The sequence below is a fragment of the Phodopus roborovskii genome, unplaced genomic scaffold, assembly GCF_943737965.1.
Source record: "Phodopus roborovskii unplaced genomic scaffold, PHOROB, whole genome shotgun sequence".
Taxonomy (NCBI): Eukaryota; Metazoa; Chordata; class Mammalia; order Rodentia; family Cricetidae; genus Phodopus; species Phodopus roborovskii.
The window spans coordinates 7,970,397-7,995,071 of record NW_026125391.1 but is presented as its reverse complement, the minus strand read 5'-3'; the positions used below and the strand labels follow the sequence as shown (position 1 = coordinate 7,995,071).

General features: G+C 39.9%; 1 protein-coding gene across 1 annotated transcript in view; it reads right to left on the bottom strand.

The window, feature by feature from the left end:
• Scin (scinderin) overlaps window positions 1-24,675 on the bottom strand; it is a 69,760-nt gene that overhangs the window by 1,247 nt on the left and 43,838 nt on the right. The window contains exons 6-14 of the mRNA XM_051175072.1: window positions 22,597-22,729; window positions 21,977-22,065; window positions 20,899-21,114; window positions 18,774-18,895; window positions 18,249-18,339; window positions 14,598-14,768; window positions 10,385-10,562; window positions 10,040-10,161; window positions 2,919-2,996 (exon numbers count right to left, since the gene is read on the bottom strand). Of these exons, the coding sequence (XP_051031029.1) occupies window positions 2,919-2,996; window positions 10,040-10,161; window positions 10,385-10,562; window positions 14,598-14,768; window positions 18,249-18,339; window positions 18,774-18,895; window positions 20,899-21,114; window positions 21,977-22,065; window positions 22,597-22,729 (1,200 nt within the window). The remainder of the gene's footprint in view (window positions 1-2,918; window positions 2,997-10,039; window positions 10,162-10,384; window positions 10,563-14,597; window positions 14,769-18,248; window positions 18,340-18,773; window positions 18,896-20,898; window positions 21,115-21,976; window positions 22,066-22,596; window positions 22,730-24,675) is intronic.

Sequence of the window (24,675 nt, the reverse complement as noted above, 5' to 3'; positions counted from 1 at the left end):
TAGTTAAATATCGAGAGTTTAAATTTTAACTGGGCTGTAGTAGTGTGCTCCTTTAATCTCAGCACTCTGGAGGCAGAGGCAGGTGGATCTCTGTGAGTTTGAGGTCACCCTGATCTACAGAGTAAGTTCTAGGATGGTCAGGGCTGTTATACAAAGAAACCCTGTCTTGGAAAAAGAAAAAAACAAAAACAAAAAGATAAGAGTTTAAATTTTTATTAAAAGTGTTACACATATAATTGTGTAAAACAAACATGTGACTATGTAATCTGTATATATCCACTCCTTTGTCAAATGTGTAAGTTATTTTAATTCTGAAGCAGTTTCCTGAGTCTCCTGAATTACTTTACATTAAGTCACCTTAATGTAACTTGGCAGAGCAACTTTGGTCAAATTAAATTTCTATTGTGTTCTAATTCACACACAGTGTGTTAAAGCAAACAAGATACTGTGACAGTACAGTATCTTAAGTAAAAGGTATAATTTATAAAGAAATGAAATGCAGTACTGAGAGGATATAGGGTTGGATCCCTGTTGTGGAATATTACTTTAACTAGGCAAAGATGTGTTCCTTTGTTCCTGCTACCTTTGTTAATGATTCAAAGATGTGTTACATTTGTTTATGCTGGACTTGTATAATTATGTAAAAGTGTGTTGCTGTTTGACCTTGACTGCTTAAGGCACCTGATTGGTCTAATAAAAAAGATGAATAGCTAGGTAGAGAGGGATAGGTAGGGCTTGTGGGCAGAGAGATAAGAGGACGAAAGAAAGAAAAATAAATGGACATGCTTGGTCAGAAGCCAGGCAGTCACCAGCCAAACACTCAAGAAAGCAGGAAAGTAAGAAAAACAGAAGGACAGTAGAAAGGCTACCATAAATGCCCTTCCCTGGTAATGAGATTGATGACTAACTTATCCACCATTATAGAGCCCTCATCTAGTAGCTGATGGAAACAAAATCAGATACACACAACTAAACATTGAGCTGAACTGAAATCCAGATACAGAGAGGGAGAACAAGACCAGGCTACAGAAACCCACAAAGACAGCTGACCTGAACAAGGAGGAGCTACTGGGACCCCAGACTGATAGCTGGGAATCCAGCATTGGACCAACAGACCCCCTGAACATGGGTCTCAGTTAGAAGGCCTGGGCAGTCTAAGGGACTTCGGACAGTGGAACCAGGATGTATCCCTGGTGCACAAAAGGACTTTGGAACACATTCCCCATAGAGGGATAACTGCCTTAATCTAGAGGCAGGAGGGAGGGCCTAGTCCCACCTCCAAATGACTTGACAGATTTTGTTGACCCCCCTCCTGGAAGGTCCTGTAGAGTGAGGGGGGATGGAATGGGAGGGGAGTTATGGGAGGGAGAGAAGGAGGGAAGGAGGAAGGGAGGGAGGGAGGGAAGGAGGGAGAGGGAACTGGGGTCCATATGTAGAATAAGAAAAAAAAAGTACAGAAGGAAAGAAAGGCAAAAAGCCCCAAGGCAAAAGATAGAGAAAGAGAAACAGGTTGATTTAACTTAAAAGAGCTAGCCAGAAATGAGCCTAAGCTGGGCAAAGCATTCATAACTAACAAGTCTCCATGTTATGATTTGGGAGCTGGTTAGTGGCCTAAAAGAAAAAGGCTACTACAAATCCCCAATTCAAATATGGTCTTGGAAGACCAAAGGCTCAGATGTGATTTGCTGAGTGGCTTAGTTGCTAGAAACTCATCTGAGCACTTGCTTTTGCAGAGGATCCGAGTTTGATTCCCAGCACCCATTTGGTGTCTCACAACCATTCATTACTTCAGTGCCTGGAATGTGGTGTTCTCTTATGACCTCTGTGGGCAAAACAGTCATACATGTAAAATAAAGAATGATTTTTAATATTTCCAGATTTATTTTTATTTATGTATATGAGTGTTTTGCCTATATGTGTGTCTGTGTACCATATGTGGGCTTGGTTGCACAAGAAGTTGGTGAGCTTCCATGTGGGTACTGGTAATCAAATCCAGGTCTTTCACACAACAACAGGTGGCCTTAACCATTGAGTCAACTCTCCATTCCAAAATAAATAACTCAAGGAAGGAAGGAATGAAGGAAGGAAGGAAGGAAGGAAGGAAGGAAGGAAGGAAGAAAGGAAGGAAGGAAGGAAGGAAGGAAGAAGTCAGGCGGTGGTAGCACACATCTTTAATCCCAGCATTCAGGAGACACAGGCCAGCCTGGACCACAAAGTGAGTTTCCAAAGATATACAGAGAAACCCTGTCTCAAGGGAAAAAAGAAGGAAGGAAAAGAAAGGAAATGGGGAGGGAGGGAAGAAGGGAGGGAGGAAAGAAGGAAGGGAAAGATCTGAAAACAAGTATGTGGTTGACTCCAAGAATCCTAATCCAGTGTTTGACATATTGTTCTATTTACTTTCATTCTTAACATATGTTTGTGCTTTTCACAGTTGCAGTTTACACAGAGATTTTAAAAGACCACCAGATATATACAGCCTGTCCAGTCTCTACCAATTTTCTCCTAAAGTGAGATCTTCGAAACAGAAACATATTTTGCTGCTTCAGTTCAAACCTATCCTGTGCCTGATTTTTTTTCCTGCAAAGGATGAGTTCCTTAGGAAATCTTGTCAAAATTCAGGAGAAATTCTTAATATTTTGGTCTCTCTGACAGTATTGTACAAATTTGTGTACTTATTAATATGGTGAATGCACAAATAACAGTGAGTATGGTTTACAAATAAATGAAAAGTTAAAGTTTTTGCCTAAAGCTGTAAATGGTAGAAACTGTTAGAAATCAATAAACCCTGTGGCATTTCTCTTGAGGACAGCCTAGGTCCCCAAACCTATTTATTATCTGAATTGCCATTTCACAAAATAAGTACTGTCAATTCCCAACCAGAAGTACAGACTCTTGTTGTAAGCAAAAGTTAGCTCTACCTGTTCCCATGCATCAAGTAGCATGACATCATCTTCTGCTAAGTCATCTTGGGTGAACTCTCCAGGAACTTCCTCGATCTGAAATGTTTGAAGAACTTTATGACCAAACAATACAGCAAGAAAGTTTCTGATACACAGGAGACAAATGCTGTCTTTACTTAGGATGACAGTGAAACACTGGGTTAGTCATATTTTTCTTAGTTTGGGGTAACAGATTTATCTATGCAATCAAGTATCACAAACGTATGGTGCAGTCTGGTCCAGATAGCGCTTAATATAAATAAATACAGCATCTGAATACCTTTAGGATGGACATGTACTGCACGGCTCATCTGACCTTGCAGTGAATGCGCCAAGACAAAGACTTCACAGATTTTGTTGCCTGACTAGTCTCAATACATTTGATATAATGGTCTGAGTATGGAGTTATGTTCCTAAGGTCATTTTAGTTAAGATTTAGTTGTTACTTTAATAAATAGAAAATTTAATAAGACAGCATAATATATAGACATTTTCATTGTTTTTAGTTGTAATGGAACATATTTTGGCTCTTTACCATTAAATGGTAATTAGGTTACTGCAGTAACAATATGAGTAGACACATGTTGATCTGAAGTTCAAAGTTTTAGAGAGTTTTGCAATTTTTCCTGATTGTTAGGAAGATTAGACAGTTTAGATTTTAGTTCCCAATTCCTTGTACCCTCTCTCTGAGCAGTTACATGGATGGAGTTGACCTTGGCTTCTGCTAGTCTATATAGCAAATGTGACTTAGCAGTGCTTTCCTGGGCTTCTGACTATCACAGGAAAATAGGCAGAAGCTCCAGGCTGAGCCCAACTAAAACAAGCTAACCAGGAAGCCCTGTCTGGTTCTTACATGTTTGTGTGTCATGAGGAAATTCTGAAATCCTTAAAATAATAAGAAAAAAATCAAAACAAACCAGAAAGCAATCCAATACATTTAGAGGGAACTAAATTGATTTATATTGTCTTTTGGTTTTAAAGATTATTATTATTATTATTATTATTATTAAATTATTTTATTATTATTGTCTTAGGAAGCCAAAAGAGAGTAGATTCTGTGGATCTGGAATTATAAGTGGTTGTGAGTTGACTGATGAGAGTTCTGGCATTGAATTTGGGTCCTCTACAAGTGTAGTATGTGCTTTTAACCACTGAGCCATCTCCCTAACTCTGTACTGTCTTCTTACAGAATATTTATTAATCATCTGATCATCTGATCTTTAAAAAAAAAAAGTCAGAAGAACAGGTGAGTGACCTGCCTATCACCTGAACTGCCCCTCTCCTTAGAGTTTGTTACCAAAGACCCATAATCAACCCAGATGCCTAAATGCCAGTGTGAGAATAGAATCAATAACAGCCAGGGTGATATACTACTGCCAGAGCCCAACCATCCTATGATGACCAAACCTGAATGTCCCAAGACAGCTGAAGCACAAGAAAACAACCTTTCAAACAATTTTATGGAGCTAATAGAAGTTTTTAAAGAGAAATGAAAAACAAAATTTCCCTAAAGAAATTAAGGGGAAAAAAACAAGGAAGAATTCAATAAATCATTTAAATAATGCCAAGAAAAAAAATAAACAGATAAAGGAAACTGTTTAAGACCTAAAAATTGAAATGGAAGCAATAAAGAAAACAAAAACTGAGGGAATACTGGAAATGGAAAAATCTGGGTAAGCAAACAGGAACTATAGATACAAACATCAATAGAATACAAGAAATAGAAGAGAGAAGAATCTCAAGTGTTGAAGATACAATAGAAGAAATAGATTGATTGGTCAAAGAAAATGTTAAATCTAAAACATTACTAACACAGGACATCCAGGAAATCTGAAACACTATGAAAAAGACCAAACCTAAGCCATACAGTGGTGGCACATGCCTTTAATCCCAGTACTCAGGAAGTAGAAGTAGACAGATCTTTGTGAGTTCAAGGTGAGCCTGGTCTACAGAGTGAGTTCCAGGACAAGCTCCAAAGCTACAGAGAAACCATGTCTTGAAAAAAAAAAGGAAAGAAAAAAAGAATAATAGGAATAGAAGATTCCCAGCTCAAAAACCCAGAAAATATATTTGACAAAATCATAGAAGAAAATTCTCCTAACCAAAAGAAGTACATGGTTACAAAGGTAGAAGAAGACGCTTACAGAACACCAAATAGACAGGATCAGAGAAGAAAGTCCCCTCACCACATAACACTAAACATACAGAACACAAAGAATATTAAAAGCTTCTAGGGGAAAAGGCCAAGTAATATATAGTCAAACCTATTAGAATTACACTCAACTTCTCAAAGGAGACTAAAAGCCAGAAGGATCTGGCAGACTCTAAGAGACCATGAATTACAGCCAAGACTATGATACAAAGCAAAACTTTCAATCACCATAAATTAAATAAAATATTTTATGACAGTCAAATTTAAACATCCATAAATCGAGCCATACAGAAGGTTCTAGAAGAAAAACTCAAATGCAACGAACTTAACTGCACCCACAATAACACAAGCAATAAATAATCTCACACCAGTAAAATCCAGAGAAGGGACACACACACACACACCACCACCACCACCAACAACAACAACAACAAAATAGGAATTGATATCTTTCAACATCAGTGGATTCAATTCCCCAATAAAAAGACACTTGCTAACAGAATGAATACAGAAACAGGATCCATTCTGCTGCATACAAGAAACACACCCCAAGATCAAAGATAAACTACCTCAGAGAAAAGGGTTGAAAAAAGATTTTCCAAGCAAATGTCCCTAAGAAACAAGCTGTAATAGTTATTCTAATATCTAACAAAATAGACATTGAACCAAAATTAATCAAAAGAGACATAGAAGGATATTTCATATTAATCAAAGGAAAAAATCCATTAAGATTTATGCCCCAGATACAAAGGCATCCGCAGTAAGCTTAAATCACACATCAAACCCCACACACTAAGAGTGAGAGACTTCAACACTCAACTCTCACCAAAGGACCGGTCTGCCAAACAGAAACTTAACAGCGAAATTAGGGAACTAACAGCTGTTAGGACTCAAATGGACTTAATAGACATCTATAGAACATTCAACCCAAACACAAAAGAATATGCTTTCTTTTCAGCACCTCATGGAACCATCTCTAAAACTGACCACATATTTGGTCACAAAGCAGATTGCAACAGATACATAAATAAATAAATAAATAAATAAATAAATAAATAAATATGGCAATAAACCCCTGTATCTTATTGGATCACTGTGGCTTAAACTTAGAACTCAACAATAACACAAATTATAGAAATCATACAAACTCAAAGAAATGAACAATGCTCGACTGAATCACCACTAGGTCAAGGAAGAAACAAGCAAGACTTCATAGAATTGAAAATGAATGCACAACATACCTAAACTTAGGGAATACTATGAAAGCAGTGCTAAAAGGAAAATTCATAGTACTAAGTGCCTACATAAAGAACACAGAGAAATCTCCTAGCAACTTGACAGCACACCTGAAAGCTCTAGAAAAGAATCAACCTCACCCATGTGGAGTAGATGACAGTAAATATCAAACTCAGGGCTGAAGTCAATAAAATGAAAACAATATAATACAAACAATAGAAAAAAATGAAGAAGTTGTTCTTTGAGAAAATCAACAAGATAGACAAATACTTATCAAAACTAGCTAAAAGATAAGAAATATCCAAATTAACAAAATTAGAAATGAAAGGGGGACATAACAGATGCTGAAGAAATCCAGAGAATCATTAGGTCATACTTCAAAAACCTGTACTCCACAAACTTGGAAAATCTAAAAGAAATGGACAATTTTCTGGATATGTACCATATACCAAAATGATTAAATTAAGACCAGATAATTTAAATAGACCTACAGCCCCAAAGGAAATAGAAATAGTCACTAAAAGTCTCCCAATCAAATAAAAAGCCCAGGGCCACATGGTTTCAGCACTGAATTCTACCAGAATTTCAAAGAAGAGCTAATACCAATATTCCTCAAATTGTTCCACACAATAGAAACAGAAGGAACATTGCCAAACTCTTTTTATGAAGCTACAGTTACCCTGATATCCAAACCACACAAATAATCAGCAAAGACAATTACAAATCAACTTCCTCATGAACACTGGTGCAAAAATACTCAATAAAATATTGACAAACTGAACCCAAGTGACACATTAAAAAAAAATCATCTACCATGATCAAAAAGACTTCATCCCAAAAATGCACAAATGGTTCAACATATGAAAATCTGTCAATGTCAGACTTTTATGACCCCTCATGGAAGGCCTCACTTGGGGAGTGGATAGGGGATGAGATGGGAGATCAATGGAGAGCATGTGAGGATGGGAGGGAGAGGGACTGGGATCGATATGTAAAATAAGATTGTCTCTGTTTTAAATAAAATTTATTTTTAAAAAAAATCTGTCAATGTAATCCACCATATAAATAAAGTGAAGGAAAACCTTATATCTCATTAGATGCTGAAAAAGCCTTTGACAAAATCCAACTCCCCTTCATGATAAAGGTCTTGGACAGATCAGGGATATAAGGAACATACTGAAATATAATAAAGGCATTATAGAGTAGGTCAATGGCCAACATCAAAATAAGCAATTCCACTTAAATCAGGGACACTCCATAGCTATTCAATATAGTACTTGAAGTTCTAGCTAGAGCAATAAGACAGCTGAAGGAGATCAACATATTGGAAAGGAAGAAATCAAAGCATCTATATTTGCAGATGATATTATAGCATACATAAGTGAAAATCAATATGGAGTTTTCTCATAAAATAGAGTCTACTTCAATACCCAGCTATAACCCAAAGAATGCCCTATTCTGCTACAAGAACAATTGCTCAACTCTGTTCAAGCAGCTTCATTTATAATGGCTGGAAGTTGGGGGGGGGAACCTAAATGTTCCTCAACAAAGAATGGATAATGAAAATGTGATGCATTTACCCATTGGATTTTTACTCAGCTGTTAAAAACAAAACATCATGAAATTTCCAGGCAAATGGATGATACTAGAGAAAAAAAATCATCCTGAGTGAGGTAACCCAGACTCAGAAAGAGAAACATGGTATATACTTACAAGTTGACAGAAGCTATTAAACATAAATGGCAATCATGCTATAATCTGCAGACCCAGCAAGTCTAAATAACAAGGGTGGGGGTTAAGATGAGATTCAAGACTTTCCCTTGGAAGGGGCAATAGAATAGATTTTGCAGGTGGACTGGGGGGGGGGAGGTTGGGGTTGGGAACAGGAGGAGCATGCAGGGTGTGCAATAGTGGAATAAATGACTGGAGGGAAGGGAAGGAAAAATACAGGGAGAAATGACAGGAAATGGAGTGGGGAGCATTTCTGGGTCAATGAGAAAAGCTAGTGTAATGAAAACTCCATGGAATTTATGAGAGTAACCCTAGCAAAGACTCCTAGTAATGGGAGACCTGGAATCTGAACCAGCCATTTTCTGTACCCAGACAATGCCTCAAGTGGAGGGATGGCAAACTGGTCCCAAAAATTAATATTTATCAATACCTGTTATTACATCTTAAATTTTCAGGTTAAGTCATTTGTAAGATTCAAGTATGTTTTATAAATGGACAGGTTCTTTAGAACTTTGTTTCTAATAATGTATCTGGTGAGCTCTTGGGAAATTTTATGTAATAAAAATTGTTTGTATTCACCAGGATGAAAGGAATCCCTCCTTTAAGTTCACACAAAAGTCTAGCAGGTCACAGATGGTCAAACTTTTCTGATTAACTGGAACTAAGTGGCTATAGCCCAGAATGAAATTTCAGAATCCAATATAAAATCATGTTCTGTTATGGACTCTATGTTAGTGTTCAGTATCAGGAGATAGAGGCTAATGTGAAGTAATTAGGTTTAGTTGAAGTCACATGGATGGCCTCAGTGACTGGAGCTGTGTAATAAGAGACTTAGTCACTTCACTGGGCTATGTGACCATGCTAGAAGGATCCTTCAAGATAACAGCTGGTGCCTGGATCTTGGACCTCTCAGGCTCCAGAATGTAAGACAGGCATATTTGCTGTTTAAACACCTCAGACTACCACATCTGTGTTAAAACTTAAACTAGGACTTTATTGCAGGCAATTTCTGCCCAGATGAAATATTTGATCTAGGAGGATGTTCATTATGACCCAGGGTGTTCTAAAGGGAGGCAAAGCATTAAGCTCAGAAAGTAAACAACTGAAAAACTTCAGGAAGTCTGGGAAACTGATTAGATACATTAGGCCCCTTCCTTCCAGAGCATATGTAAGTAGCAAGGACTGTTGAGAGACACTCTCAGACCAGCCAAGATGCTTGGAAGTGACAGTCTACATCCCATTGAGCAGTCTGAAAGTCATGCAGTGCACTCCGTGTTTACAACTGTCATGAGCTGTCCTGCATGTAGGAGTTGACTTTTGATGATGTAGCTGTCTTTGAGGCATTAGTAACACTAATAAAACTCATTGGTTTACCACATTGGACTTTGGTGGTTTCCTTACTTTGGTCTGTCATTGGTTCTCTATCTGGCTGTGAGTAGACATTTGTCCACATATCCCTAGGAATAGTGTCACACAACAGACATTCACAATCTTCTAAGTTTACTTTTAATTGCCTGAACTGTATAACAAAACATTCCAGTTGATGTCAGTTAATTTTTAGGGGACCACAGAGCTCTCTGTGACTTTTTCTTTTTCATTCAATCAAACTGGAGAAAATTTCCATTCCTCTGTGAAACTAGCTGGAAATTTTACACTTGGATGAACAATAATGGCTCCCCCAAGAAAGTATCTAATTACTAAGTGAACAGAACCAGCCATCCACAGTTCACAAAGAAACACTAAATGCTGAAAACAGATATGAAGTAGCTATTTTTAAGAGCATTTTAATTAATACTTTAGCGTTTTCTAGATGTTTCCGCATTTGTCACATCATTGGGCCTTAAACTATCCTGCAGACAGTGAAGATATATCACCTACAGTTTACAGAGAGACTAACTTAAGACTCACAGCAGTCACACATCTGGAAGTTCTTGGAGCCAGCACAGAATGCCTAACATTAGACTCTGTTTAAGACACTTACAATGAATCTTCCGGTTTTGTTGGAACAGCCGTAAAGCCGAGGTGGATGGTCTTCAGCCCGTGTTTCTAGCAATGGCGAGGTCTGGTAGTCTCCTCTCCCTCCAAGAGAGTTCCAGAACTCCTCTATGGAACACATAATGAGATAGCCAACGAGTATTCAGGAGCACATGCTTGGTAGGATTTTACATTAATGGCAATACTATCTCATGCTAACTTAATTATACCAGATGACATCAACACTTTTGCAATTAAAGGAGCCATCCTTACACAACTCTAACGATACAAAACATGACTATTTCTTGAATGAAGTCAATTAAGCACACAGCATATGAAAGTGGTGACACACCTGGTTCTTGACCTTCCTGAATCCTTGAGGTTTTGCACTTGAGGACATCAGTCACATACTCAGCTCCTTTCTCCTCCTCCTGACTAGCGCCCTTTCCTATCCAGGTGAAACCATTGTTCCCTGGCAGTTTTAGGACGAAAGCATCATTGGAATTCAATGAATTTGCATTAACATCAACCTGGAGCATGAGGGAAAAATAACACAATTCAAATTCACTACTGTGGCCATGCAACACCATCCAGCCTTCTGCCTAACCCCAGGAGATTAACTCAAGACACAGGTGCAACTGGAGTAAGTACACTGTGATCAATGTCACATGATGTTCAGCTACCTTCAGACAGCAGAGCAAGGTTTAAAACTTTGGTAGATTATGGTATCCCAAGCCTTTAATCCCAGCACTCAAGAGGCATAAGCAGGCAGATCTCTGTGAATTCAAGGCCAGCCTGGTTTACATAGATATTTCAGGGTAGCAAAAAGTACATAAAAAGACCCTGTCTCGAAATTAGTTCATTAAACATAAATAGATAAATAAATAAATAAATAAATAAATAAATAAAATAGGCAAGCCATCAGTCAAAAATTGAGTGTTTTGGCCAGACACAGTAGTTCACACCTAATTCTAGCACTCTAGGGGCTGAAAGAGAAGAATAATGAAAAGTCTACCTAAGCTACACAGAAGACTCCATCTCAAAACAAGGCAATAGGTTAAGAGCCTACAAGGCTCTTCTGAGGACTTGAGTTGGGTTACCAACATCCACAACAGGTGGCTCCCAATTGCCTGTAACTCCAGCCCCAGGAGCTCCAACACCATGGTAGGCAAACATGGCAGGCAAACTTAAAAGATTCTCATTTAGATAAACACAAAAATTAAGGAGCAAAAATAGTTCAATTAAGGACTTGACAAAGTAATAAAAATAATATTCAGTGATACTACAAAGGGCAAAACACATATGGCACCTGAACAGAGTGTACAATCCTAAGTGTTAAACAAAGCAAAGATGATTCCCTTTCCTCTCCGCTAAAGAGAGGGTTCTCCAAAGCCATAAAACAGAGAGGGCAAAGAGGTGGCTCCAGGTACTCTAGACTCATTTTCTGACTCAGATAGATGCTGGCTCAAATTGTAGATCTGTGGAGAGTATGAAAAGCAGATCTGGTACACACGTTCCTTGTAACAAGAAGCTGAAGACACAGCCACTAGTCTGCCAAGTGCAATATAGATTCTTGTGTCCACAGATGAGGAAGCTCAGATGGATTAGACACTAACTTGTGGGTGTGGCCTATAGAAGCCTCGGGACAAGATCCATGCAGTCTCTGGCCTGGCCATGATCATAAGCATGCTAGGATAGGCTTGGACCTAGAACTTTGTGGTTTGATTAACATTGTGACCACATCTGTGATAAGCAGTCTGGATGTACAGTCATATAGCTGTGCATGATTTTCTAAGTAATTGTGGAGCTGAGTATGATTTCACTCCCAAGAAGACCAGGAACAACCAGTAAGCCAGACTGAGACAGAGCAAACGAAGAGGGATGAGGAAAATGGGAGTGTGGACAACTGAGACTACAGTCAAGAGCACGTCAAGAAGGCAGGGATGATACACTGTGCCAAATGATGCTGCTCCGCCCACCTCACTGAACTGTCCAGATCAAGGCATCTGCTGCAGGAGAGATGGATTTTGCCAGTTTGTAAGGGTCTGACCTAGAGAGAAAACTTGAGGGAAAATGAACGGCTACTGGAGGTTAAAAGGCAAGCTCTGGAAATTGGTAGCATTTGGGAGAAATACAATTGTCCTCTTTCAGCAGGAATGAGGCCTCCTGAACCAAGCAAGGAGATCATCAGGTGAGATGATGGAGAATGATAGAAACCAGGTCTGGATTTCAGGACTTCAGATTTCCTATCTATTTGTTTCCTTTTTTAATGCAGAAGAAATAGCCAGGAATGCAAAGAAAGGTAAAAAGAAGCCAGGGTCCAGATTGGTGTGAGACTGGAGAAGAGTTTAGGAAGCATCAACTTTCCAAGAGGCAAGATAGACGGTGACATAAAGTCATCATGACTGATGTGTCAGAGAACCTGGAGAGGTAAAGGCTGATCCAGGATGCTGTAGAGAAATGGGGTGGTACATTGAGTTCAGCTGAGGATGCCTCTTAAAGAAACACCAACTCTGGAAGAGACAAAGAGGTCAACAGTGAAACTCTATGCTAATCTTGTCTGCATCATTCCAATTTTAGTAGGTGTGCTGCCAAAGTGAGCCCAAGTGGGACATTATGATTGGCTCTTCCATATAAAATCAAATGAGCATCCAAGAGAACTCTATGTCAGTACAATGGATTTTTAGAAAATAGTTGTGGTTAAATACATGAGAATCTGTGCCCAGAGTCCTATGAGATCAATATGGAGAACAAAATTTAAATGATTGACCACATAAGATCACTTTGGCCTGGAACACTTGACATGGCTAGAGGCCAGACAGAGTAAACCTCAGGAAAACTGCTCTAGAGGGGTGTCTAGCATTTTAGAAGAACACTCAGGAAATGTGGTGACAAAGTCACCTAATCAGAAAAATATGCTCAATAAATAGTTTAAGTTGGTGGTGGCGGAGAATTCCTGCAGCAGATTAAGAAAAACAATCAGAAAAGTGGCCTTCGAAGGCGTTGTTCCCTTCACCTGGCTTTCCTTATTCAGGCCACTGAGGATTTGTGCTCTTGGAAGGACAAAACTGATGGACACATAGAAAATCTGGAGAAAGCAAGAGACAGTTTCTAAAGAATTTGCTCTCAAACACATCTCCTGGTTTCAAAGTAAATGACCCAGGGTACAAGAATAAGTTAGTCATGGATATGAGGAAGGAGATTGCACCTGCAGTCAGGATAAACTGCAAATAGAGAATATGCATGGGGCTCTCCTGCCTGCAAGTCAGGAAGAACTGTAAGTACAGGGTATGCATGGGAAACTGAAATCAAAGGAAGAGTCTAAGCAAAACCAGAGAGGGGACATTACACAGAGGAGTAGAACGGGGGCTAGAGCAATTTGCTTTGGTTAAAAGCCCTACATTTTTGTTGTATATAATAAGCATTTATTAGCCAATTTAGCAAATCACTATAAGATATGTAATTTATGGGTAACGTTGATATTAACATAAAACACTTCATCACTTTCATATAAGTTAGTAGTATATGAACTACTTTTAAAAATACAAATATGCAGAAAATTTTTAATTATTCCATAACCCAGAAGAGACAATAACATCTATGTACAGATGTAGTTCATGACATTTCGGGAAAGCAGATCCGGTAATCTGTGGTGATGACCTTTATATTCCCTCTGGGAGTGAGGAAGCGATGCGCAGGAGGAGATTGTTGGAAGAAGAAAGACAGAATGAAAGTGGCAGAGACCATGGCTGAAGCCATCACAATGCCAGGGAAGGACCAGCTTCTCCGCAGGTAACAGCAGAAGAGTGATATAAGGGAGGGGCCACAGGGCCGAGGAGCTGCTTTGGTAGGAAAGTGGGGGCGGGGGCACCACAAGAAGAGGGGAAATCAGAGGGGCCTGAGGGAACAAGGAGACTACCTTGCCCAGTCCCATGGGGGTGGGGGAAGGGGTAGGAGTCCTAGTGAATGGGTACTGAGGAATCACAGTTTCCATTGAAGGGGATTGGTGGAGTCAGTCCTCAGAGGACAGCCAGTGATGGGCAGGAGTCTCAGAGAGGTCTAGTGGACCAAGGAAAGACTGGCTGAATTCTCAGAGCTCGCTGAATGGCTCATGGAAACTGAATGGGGTTAGGAACATCTCCAGATCTGGGGAGACACAGAGCGATGGAGTGATGGGAGAGACCTGGATTTCAATGGTGACCAGAATTCAAGGTGTGCAGATTACTAGGGTGTGGCCAGATTGTCATGTTCAAAGGGCCTTATTCTTAGATATCCCCAGGTTTCAAGGCCGTTTGGCCATGCCTCATAATCCTTCTACCCCAGACCTTTCAAGACAGAGCCTTGGCTGCCTCCTTCCCTTGCCAGATTTACTGGCTGTGATAGTCTCAAAACTCATTTGTTTGGGTTCAGTGCAGCTGAAAAACCAAGCTGCCCTCGCATCCAATGACCCTTCTTCTAGAAGTAAAGGGCATTTACTTGCCAGTGTGTACAGGTTAATATTCCTAATGGCCAGGGGTGTTGAAAAGTTCATTCCTGGAGCATATTCAAAGAGTGCTTAGCCTTACCTCCACAATTCTGGTGATAGATGCCAGGTTCCTCCGGACTTGAAAGAGGCGGGTAGGGGGAGCAGGTGCCTGCCCCTCTTTCCTGGATGTTCCATTTTGATAAATAATGAGTGGTTTGTTTTTGAACAAACTCAGCAGGTGAGCAGGCTCTTTGCCTTGAGAGACACGGACCTGGGAGCACACAGCAGGGGAACAGAAGTATGAAAAGCTTCCAGCAGCCAGGCAAATGGGAATTGAGAAGCATGCCCAGTTATAGGGGCCTGGGGAATACTGAAAATATCTGGCTTCCTAGATATGGTTCAACAAGTCCACATACAAATGGGTGAGCAGCTACTTCCAGTGTGGTCGCACAGTTTGGTAAGTGTGGGAGGGAGTACTGAAAACCCCTACTACTACGTCACATAACCTTCAAAAACTGGCAATTGCCAACATGAGGAAGGGACACTGATTAAGGTCCATACTTTCCTCCAACGGAGATTAGACAGGGAAAATGGTGGGTTAAATTGTGTAATAAGTTGCTTAAATACTGCCAAGATATTCCTCCAAAATTACAAGAATAGAGCCGAAATTCAGCTATTGAAAAGTAATTGTTGTGAACAACTGCCATCTAGTGACACAATAAGAAATAGTATTTCATCAACTGTAGGATTCAACGGGCTAATTCCCAGAAATTCACAAATTGGATATCATATTGTACTGTGAAATCTTGAGCACTATATGTAATTGCAAACATTTTGAATCGTTTGTGAGAAATAACTATAAGCTCAACTACACGACGAAGGTGACATCTCTTCTTACTATAAATATTATATTCCAATGAATGAAATACTTGATGGAGCTGCATACACCTAAATAAGTCAACAATTTTGTTAATCAGTTTTTATATAAACATGGTTAATGTGCCCTTTAAACATAAAACCAGCTTGATTTATGTATCTATTAATTCATAACAAGATGGAAAGAAAGCAGCTAAGGACCAAGTTTAGCCTCCATATCCCCATCTTATTATCTAAAGTATCTGGATCATCTCTCTGCTTAATTTTTACACTTGAAAACAAACCCACACACTTATAAAGCTTTGAAAAAATCTTTTTGTTGTTGTTTGGTTTTTCAAGACAGAGTTTCACTGTACATAGTCCCGCATCTGTCCTGGACAAAACCAAACCAAACCAAACCAACCTTTTCTGCCTCTGAGAACCTGAGCTCACCTGACATCAGACATGAGGTAGCTAATCTGACACATCCCTGTGAAGAGAACACTTCATGATGTTGAATCAGGACTGTCATAAACAGGCCAATGGAACTGTCTAGAAGATGTTTTCCCCAGCACATGGCAACAAATGGCATCCCCCAAACCTACCAGGGAATACAGCCAGGTGGTAGGGTAAGCAACCTGATTATAGAGAGAAAGGAAAAAGAGAGAGAGAAACAGAGGTCTCCAGCTAGGAACAAGCAAGTGTCACTGTGTTCAGGTAACAAGAGTAGACAGATCCTCTGCAGGCAGAGAGGAAGAAACTAAACAGGCAAAACCCACACATCTCCTGTGGTTTACTAACAACAGCCCTGAGGGTGGCCGATACTCCAGCATAAGGGGGGGAAGCAGAACTTGAAGAAAGAATGTTGATATTGAAACCCACCAGAAACAACTTCTTAGACACAGCAGAGAAATCTACCTACTGATAACTACTTACTGATACTGTCTACTTACTGTCAAACATTAGCTGTTGCCCCCTCTCATAGACACAGTGTGTGTGTGTGTGTGTGTGTGTGTGTGTGTGTGTGTGTGTATGTGTATTCAGTCATTTTCAGAAACAACAAATTCAGAATCCATTTCTGCCCCCCTCAAATCTCCTCTCTTCCTTGTGTCTTTTTCCTTTTGCCATCTCTCCCCTTTCCCCCTTTCCTTTGGTTCCTCCCCTCCCTGCCAACTTTTGTCCTTCTTTTCCCTCCCCTGACACTTCCCTCATTTTTGGCCAACAAACTTGGTTTCAAGCAAGTTTCTGGTCCCTAAGTGGGAAAATATGGATCTATGCCTCTGTCAAGGTTGATTTCAGCTTGCCTGTATGAACCATACTTTATGGATTTCTATGATTGACAATGTACAAAATATTGTTCCATATTTTTACCTGTAGGTAACTTAAAATTATTCAGTTGTGCTTGCTCTGTGCTGTGTCTTTTCTTGTTGCTACTGTAGCAATTTATCATACAGAAATTCATCATCTTCTACTTCTAAAGGCCAGAAATTCAAAGTGAGTTATTGATGGGGGATGTCCTTCTGTATGCTGTGAATATATGTTTCTCTTATTTGTTGATGAATAAAGCTGTTTCCACCAATGGACAGGCAAGGTTTAGCTAGGTGGGAAATCCAAACATGGATAGAGAAAGGTGGTAGGTGGGGTCAAGAGATCCCATGTAACTAATGGGAAGATGGGATGCCCAGGCATTCTCCAGTAAGCCAAGACCACATGGAGAAACACAGATTAATAAGAAAAAAATTGGTTAATAATTAAGAAAGAGCTAGCCAATAAAAAACCCAAGCTATCAGCCCAATAATTTGTAATTAATATAAGCCTCTGTGTGTTTATTTGGGACTAAAGGACTGTGGGACTAGGCGGGACAGAAACTTCCATCTACATGCGGCGCTTCAGTCTACAAGTTATTTCCCTAATTTAGTCACTGGGTTAAAATCTAGTTTAGTAACTAGGCTAGAAACTGGTTAGTGGCAGTATGGATATTTGAATGAGGATGGCCCCCACAGGTTTATATATTTGAATGCTTGGTCCCCTGTTAGTGAACTCTTCGGGAATAATTAAGATGTGTACCCTTGTTGGAGGAGGTGTGTCCCTGGGGGTGGTCGTTGGGGTTTCAAAAGCTCATTTCAGGTCCAGTCTCACTCTGTCTGCTGCCTGATCCAGGGCCATGCCTGCTGTCTTCTGCCATGCTCCCACCATGATGATCATAGACTAGATGCCTTGGTCGTGGTGTTTCTTCACAGCAATAGAACAGTGGCTAAGACACACAGGAACTCTAGGATGTATTCTTTTCCTTGCCTTGTTCAGCTCCCAGAGGTTGCCTGTATTTCCCTCCTGGGTCTCTTTGTCCCCTAAAGTCAGCAGTTGTTCATGGAGTCTTCATCACACGGCATCCTTCTCACTCTGCCTGCATCACTAGTTGACTCCTAGGGACCCTGATGATGCTTTGCATCATGCAGTAATCCTAGATCATCTCCCTAACTTGAGGTCAAATGGTGAACAATTATGATCTGCCTTCAATTTTAATTCTTTTCTTCGTAAAGTAACATTTTCACAGTCTCAGAGTTAAGATGTGCACATATCAACACATAGTCCTGTCTGTTATAACTGTTCATATGTCAAATGACTGCGACATATGGTGGGTTTTAAAGAGACAAGCCCCTCTGCTTTCTTCTTGAACTGAAATTATTAGTTTGTTGATATTTTTTTTTACCATTGGTGACTTTCTTGTCTCCAGAATATGAGATAACTAACGTGTTATGAAATACATGATTTTCAAAACTAAAAAGAAGTCAGCATAAAAATTTCAAAACCCCTTTGAATGTGGGAAGTGAGATTTCATTGGAAGGGGGGCTATAAAAACCTGGAATTGCATGTTTGGAAGGTGAAGTATACCAACCTGCACAGCCTGTCCTCCAAGAGATCGATCCAACTGAACAGTCAGGAATGCAGACATGGTCAGCTCATCTCTTGTAGCATTTGCTCCTTGCCTTGAGGAATGTAAGCAAATTACACTGGCTTGTAGTTAACCTTTCAACAGCCTCTCATGCAACCACTTCAAAAAAAAAAGGCCTGAGATATGGTAAAATATCAAAAGGAAGCAAATGGTTCAACATGTCCAGAACAATCAAAGCTACAGGTAGTCTGTTAAATACTAACCCTAGATTTCCCTGTGGGTTTCTAGAAATGCATACAGTGAATATTTCCATCTCCATTTTAAAGAAACCATGCCTTAACCCCTTATATGACTTTGCTAAGTAGTCATGTCTGTTTAATGCCTGTTTTTTGGGGACATTGTCCCCAAAGCACATATGATCTGAGTACTAGATGTCTGATGTGATCAAGGGAGGGTTCTGTCTCACACAACATAGAGTTCAGTCATTTGTAGCATGATCTGTGGCACCTGAGCTCCAAAAGGACTCACCATGTGTAGATGATCTGTCCTCTGGGATAAGTGTAGAGGATAATGTAGCAGTCGCCACCATAGAACTCGCCATAGGAGTTTGGGTCAATCTGGACTCTACCACTGTTCTCTACGCGCCAGATCTGAAAAGCACAGAGTAGACATAAACTCTTACAAGTTCACTGACCTAAACGATATTCATAAACTATAAATAGTTACTCATTATCAAGCAATGTTCAAGTTACTTTTCCAACCAGTTTATAATCAAGCAAAAGCGAGATCAATGAATCCAACAACTTTGTGGCTTTTAAATTTCTACTTCTTTTGCTTCCTCCTCAATATTTACTCAATTCTGAGAATTTTACTGTTGATTGTTTTGATTTTAAATTTTGTTGTCATTTTGTTTTGAGACAGGATTTCCCTATGTATCCCAGGTTGATCTTTAACTCATGACTCTTCTGTCTTAGCCTAATAAGTGAAAATATTATGGGCTTGTGCCACCATGCCCAGTAGTTCTCTCTCTCTCTCTCTCTCTCTCTCTCTCTCTCTCTCTCTCTCTCTCTCTCTGTGTGTGTGTGTGTGTGTGTGTGTGTGTGTGATTGAAATCATGAAAATAATTATGGCATTACTACAATAAAAACTATGTACGATTCAACCCAGAAATGTGCTTCAACATTAGAATAAAATATTTTCATCACTTGTGAAGTGGCAAGTGAGCAAGAGGCCACCAGACACTGTATTGTGTACATGTGTATGGCACAATTCCTCCCACATGTGTGCTGGGGAGGAGCAGTGCAGTACTGGCTTTACACTGTGGAGTGAGGAATCGGGAGGAACAGTGAGGGACTTAGAAGAAGCATCACTGCACCATCCCTCTAGAGAGTAGAAGGCTCAGCAACACAGACCCACCATTGTCAAGAGCCTAAACAGAGCCACAGAGTTTAGCATCTCTAGTGTGGTATAGGAGACCTTCTCAGACAATCTGTGGCCAGAGCTGAAGACCGCACTGTAAGCACAGCACATGCTGAGGAGCTCCAGCTGCTCAAGTGCATCCTATCCAAGCTGCCTATGCCACACTCCAGAGAGGATACCCAAGCAGGAGGGGTTGCTACCAGGAAGTTGATCCCCTTTGATGACATCAGAACATTTATGGTATTGTCATTTCCCACTCCCAGCTTAGCATCATACTCCAGTTCTTTGAAAAGAGGAAAATGTAATCCCTAGATGTAGCAACTATACTTGGGTCAAGCATTGTAATAAGACCTAGGAATGTAGATATGAAGTATTTAACTGTTGTCCTCAAAAAAACTGATGGAAGGTCAAGGAGAAATCTGTTAGTAAATAGGCATTCTATGATTCTTATGTGGTAAATTCTGTGAAGAGTATCATCTTCAAGCAACAAGACAAGCATCTTCAGTGCTGATGGGACAGGCGTCTTCAGTGCTGATGGATGACTCCTCAGGAGAGGCGGTGCTCTTACTGGATGGAGTTGCTAGGAAAGGGACTGACTGACAATAGTTCATGGAAGAATAGGGGTACTTAAGATGACAAGAGGAGACCACGGCTCCAATCCTGAAGGTGCCAGCAAGGTGGGACACCTTCAGTAAGGCTAGAGGGCCATGAAGACATTTAGAGGAGAGATTACGTCATCCAGTCCTCATTAAGTTATATAATTGGAGAGTGGACTGAGTTTGAAGAGATTTGAGTTTTTTTAAACAATTAGGAAACAGAGTTCTAGCCATTTTGATCTAAATTGGTATAATCAATACACTCAAGTTGAATGCTCAGAAGAGGTCTGCTTTTAGCTCATTTTATTTCCTGGATACTTCCAACGGGTAGGAGGAGAAAGAAATGGATGGTACATTCTGAGTACAGCCCCAGACACAGGCTTTCTGGTAGAAAGAGCTGTTGCACCTACCACCACCTTAAGGTCAACATGTTCATGTACAAATGGGCCTAGAGCCCAGCAACAGCTCCCTGGCTGTACTCCTCACCACTTGGTGTAGTCTTCGGTCAATCGCCTTACTAAGTAAAATCCACCTTTTAAAAGGATTTATAGATTGTCAAAGTTGTATTGCCCCTCCCAGAAACTGCCACAAAGAGGCCTGATAAAAGCACAAACAGAAAGAGAGAGACATAAAAATACCTCCACCGTGCCAGAGCCATCGTCCACCATATTGTGCTGGGCTGCCATCTGCGGAGAACTGTGCAGTTTGGAGGCATCAAATGGAATCTGCTGTATGTGAGCCACTTTCTCTGTGATGTAGACCTTCCCAAAGCCATCGCTCTGGTCTTTATCTTTCCAGTCCTTAAAGAACTGTTTGAAAATTGGTGTTTCACCGCCTTCAGGAAGAACCTGAATCTGCAATTCAAAATAATAATTAATGAGAAAATAGGTGACAGGGGAAAATATCCACAGTATGAGAAAGAAGGAAATAATGAAAAAATACTGTCCTTGTTTCTGTGACTATGCCTGTAACTTTGTAGGTTCGTGCAGCTACAGTAATTCAACCTAGGTTTTTCTCACAACTAACATCATTGCGGCTAAAGTTGAATGACAAAGCAAAGATGAGAAGATTTCCTGTGATACCACTACATAAATGTTTGTTCCCCTTAAGTTCACAAGAGATTTGAGTAGAAAGAAACTATCCTACTGTATATTTGTGCCAGGATAAATATGGAGAAAAAGATTAGCTAGTTAATGTCTGAGTTGATCCAGCGGAAACCAAATATGATGAGGATGTTACCCAAGTCTTCCCAATGGTCTGAGGAGTGGTTAGGCAAGTTATTATTATTATTTTTTGAGACAAGGTTTCATGTAACCCAGGCTGGCCTCAAACACCCTACATTGCTGAGAATGGCCTTGAAGTGAGCCCCCTGCTAGCACCTACTGAGGGCTGATATTACAGGTGTGTACTGCTACACAGCCAGTTGCATGCAATACTGGAAATGGAGTTCAGGGTTTCACACACTGGGAAAGCACTCTCCCACCCATCCCCAGCTCTGGGTAGCCCTATAGTCTGATTCTACTTTCTGCAAAATGTTCCCCACAAAAAGAGATATGTCTCTCACACACACACACACATACGCACACACACGCATGCTCACATGCACGCATGCCCTCACACACGCACTACTTTGAAACAAACTTTTCATGAGCTTTGTGGAGACATCATGACTCTTAAGTCTTGATGGTTTTCCCAGTGATTTCTTTTCACACATACTTGAGTATTGGTAGAATAATTCATTTTCCGTAGGAACTCCTCAGCTGTCTTCATTGCAGTCTTCCTCTCCTGTGGGTTAGCATTTTTACCTAAAATGAAAAATAAAGAGATAATTACAGAAGTGTAGTCACACTGCATTGTACATGGCCATACCACCCTGAACATGGCCAATCTCATCTGACCACGGAATCCAAACAGGGTTCAGCTGCTTCCTCCTTGGATGAGAATATACTATATAAGTACTGCATACCAATAAATAAATAAATAAATAAATAAATAAATAAATAAACACAGCTATAATTTAGTTTAAATATAGCATGGGAAATGGCAAAATTCCCTGCACGTTAAATACATTTAATATCACAGCAATTGATAGTACATTTAACAATATATATTTCTGTTACTCAAATGCTTTCCTTAGCTGCCTAACCTTTGCTGAATAGTTCCAAATATTTGACTAGCTGCATCTTGGGTGAGATATTTACAAACTGTATCTCAAGGGGGATGCTTTTTTTTTTTTTTTTTTTTTTTTTGAAATCGGGATGTTTTCTTTTCCCTCCTGGGAAAAGAGCATATGTGTGAGCATGAAATATGGCAAACATATCAATGACATCTCTTACCTTTCCATACAAAAATTTGTTTTGCAGTACCATGGTCCAAGATGAAGCATTCTTCAGAAAGCAGCATTGCCATGGAGAAGGGGTTTTCTTCTGCCACCAGAGTCACTTTCATGGACCCACTTGCATCTGAAACCTAACAGAAAAACCACAAACTCAGTGATTTAATTTTGGGAAGAAACAAGCATTCTAAAATTGTGCCATGGTGATGGTCACCCACTCTATGGATGCAGTGAAAGTGGACTGCAAACTTTGAGAACATGAGCCTTGTGATGCAGATAGCAAATCTGTCCTCGAGATAAGGAGACAGAGCATTCCTGAGCCCACCTGTATCCCAAACACTTTTGTAAAAAGACTCTTAGAGGCAGAAGAACTGCTAACAGAAAGTTAAATTTTGACACCATCTCTAAAACATCAGAAAACCAGGGTGGTGATAATCGCACCATGTAAGGGCTCTCACAGTGCTCAAAAGCTCTTTTGTTCTATGATCATCTATTTTAAATTTTGGAGCAACCTTTTCAAGAGGTGATGATCCTACACTCATTGCCTGCACACACAAAGCTAAGCATAAACTCGTTTAGGCTCCAGTCACTGGGTCCCTGCCAGTGTAGCCACCGCAAGGGGGCAGCATCCACAGAGTGCAGTTTATGGTTGCAGATTATTCCATCTCAGTCCTGAAGTTTAACAATGCTTTGAGAAAACATTCAAGGTAAACTGTTTTCAATCACAGATGGAGATAAAGCTTTTAAGAAGGTTTTGTAGGTAGCTGTATGGAGTTGGAGGTGCTATTTATTTATGAACATTTACAACACACTGGTTTTCAACAGTCAGCTTGTGGGCTGTTGGATGATTGGCTGCATATTTGTTAAATATGAAGGCTTCAGACCCAGATTCAATCAGTAAACAAGTTTTGTATTGACAATGAGAGTTTACATTCTGTACATTTAGAAAGTGCCCACAGTGACTTGGCTTCCCGGTCTTATTCGGCCCCAAATGATTTCCAAGATTATACAGATTAAATTGTAAAATATACTATAGCCCCACTAGAGGGAGCCATGGCTCAAGATTAATATTTAATTCATACATAATGCTGTCCAAGAGGGAAAAGAGTTTTGATCAGTGGTGAGAAGTAAATGACATCTTTTAGACTGTAAAAAGAGTAATGAAGCCACAAACTAGTTAACAATGTCTGTATGAATCGTGTCAAAAATGTCAGTATTTAGAAGATATGATTATCAAAACATATTTTCTGTATCACCTACAAAGAAAGGAAGCCACTTCCCCTTTGTAAAAAGGAAGTTATATTACATAAAAATAGTAATTAATCTTCATTCAGACCTATGAAGCTGTAAACTAGAAAGTTCCTTAAAGGGACCAGGTGTGTTGGTGCACACCTTTAATCCCAGCACTCAGTAGGCTGAGGCAGGTAACTCTCTGTGAATTCCAGGCCATCCTGGTTTGCATAGTGAGTTCCAGGACATCCAGGACTACAACAAGAAACCTAATCTCAAAATAACATAAAAAAAAAGTAAGAAAGTTCGTTAGAGACTACCAAAATGTGTTTGTTTGTTTGTTTGTTTTTCTTCTTGTTGAAAGGGGAAAATCACTGAATTGTGCAGGGAGGTTACCACCTGCTCTAAATCACTTGCTTAGGAACCTGTAAGAAAGGGGAGGGGAACATGAAGACTCATCCTCAGTCTCCTTCACTGCTGTGTTTTGTGACTTTTGTCCATTTCACCAAGAGTAGATTAAAAATTCTATTGTTGGAAGAAACCTGAGTAATCACCAAATAAGACCACTTTGTTCCTCCTTCCTCTCCTTGTACCTCCCCACACCTCCTCTGCCAGTAGGTCAGCCAGTGCCTGTTTAGGGAGGGTTCCACCCAACTCCTTCCTGCTGCCTGACTGGAGATTTCACCCTCCTGGAACAAAGGAAGCACTCTTGGGACTGCAAGGATATTCTAAAGATCAAGATTTTACAATCTTACCAAGAATTTATAAGAAAAAGCTTACAAGATGTTTTATTCTACAAAGGAAACATTTTATCAGCTATATTATATCAAACTATTACAAACTAACAGAT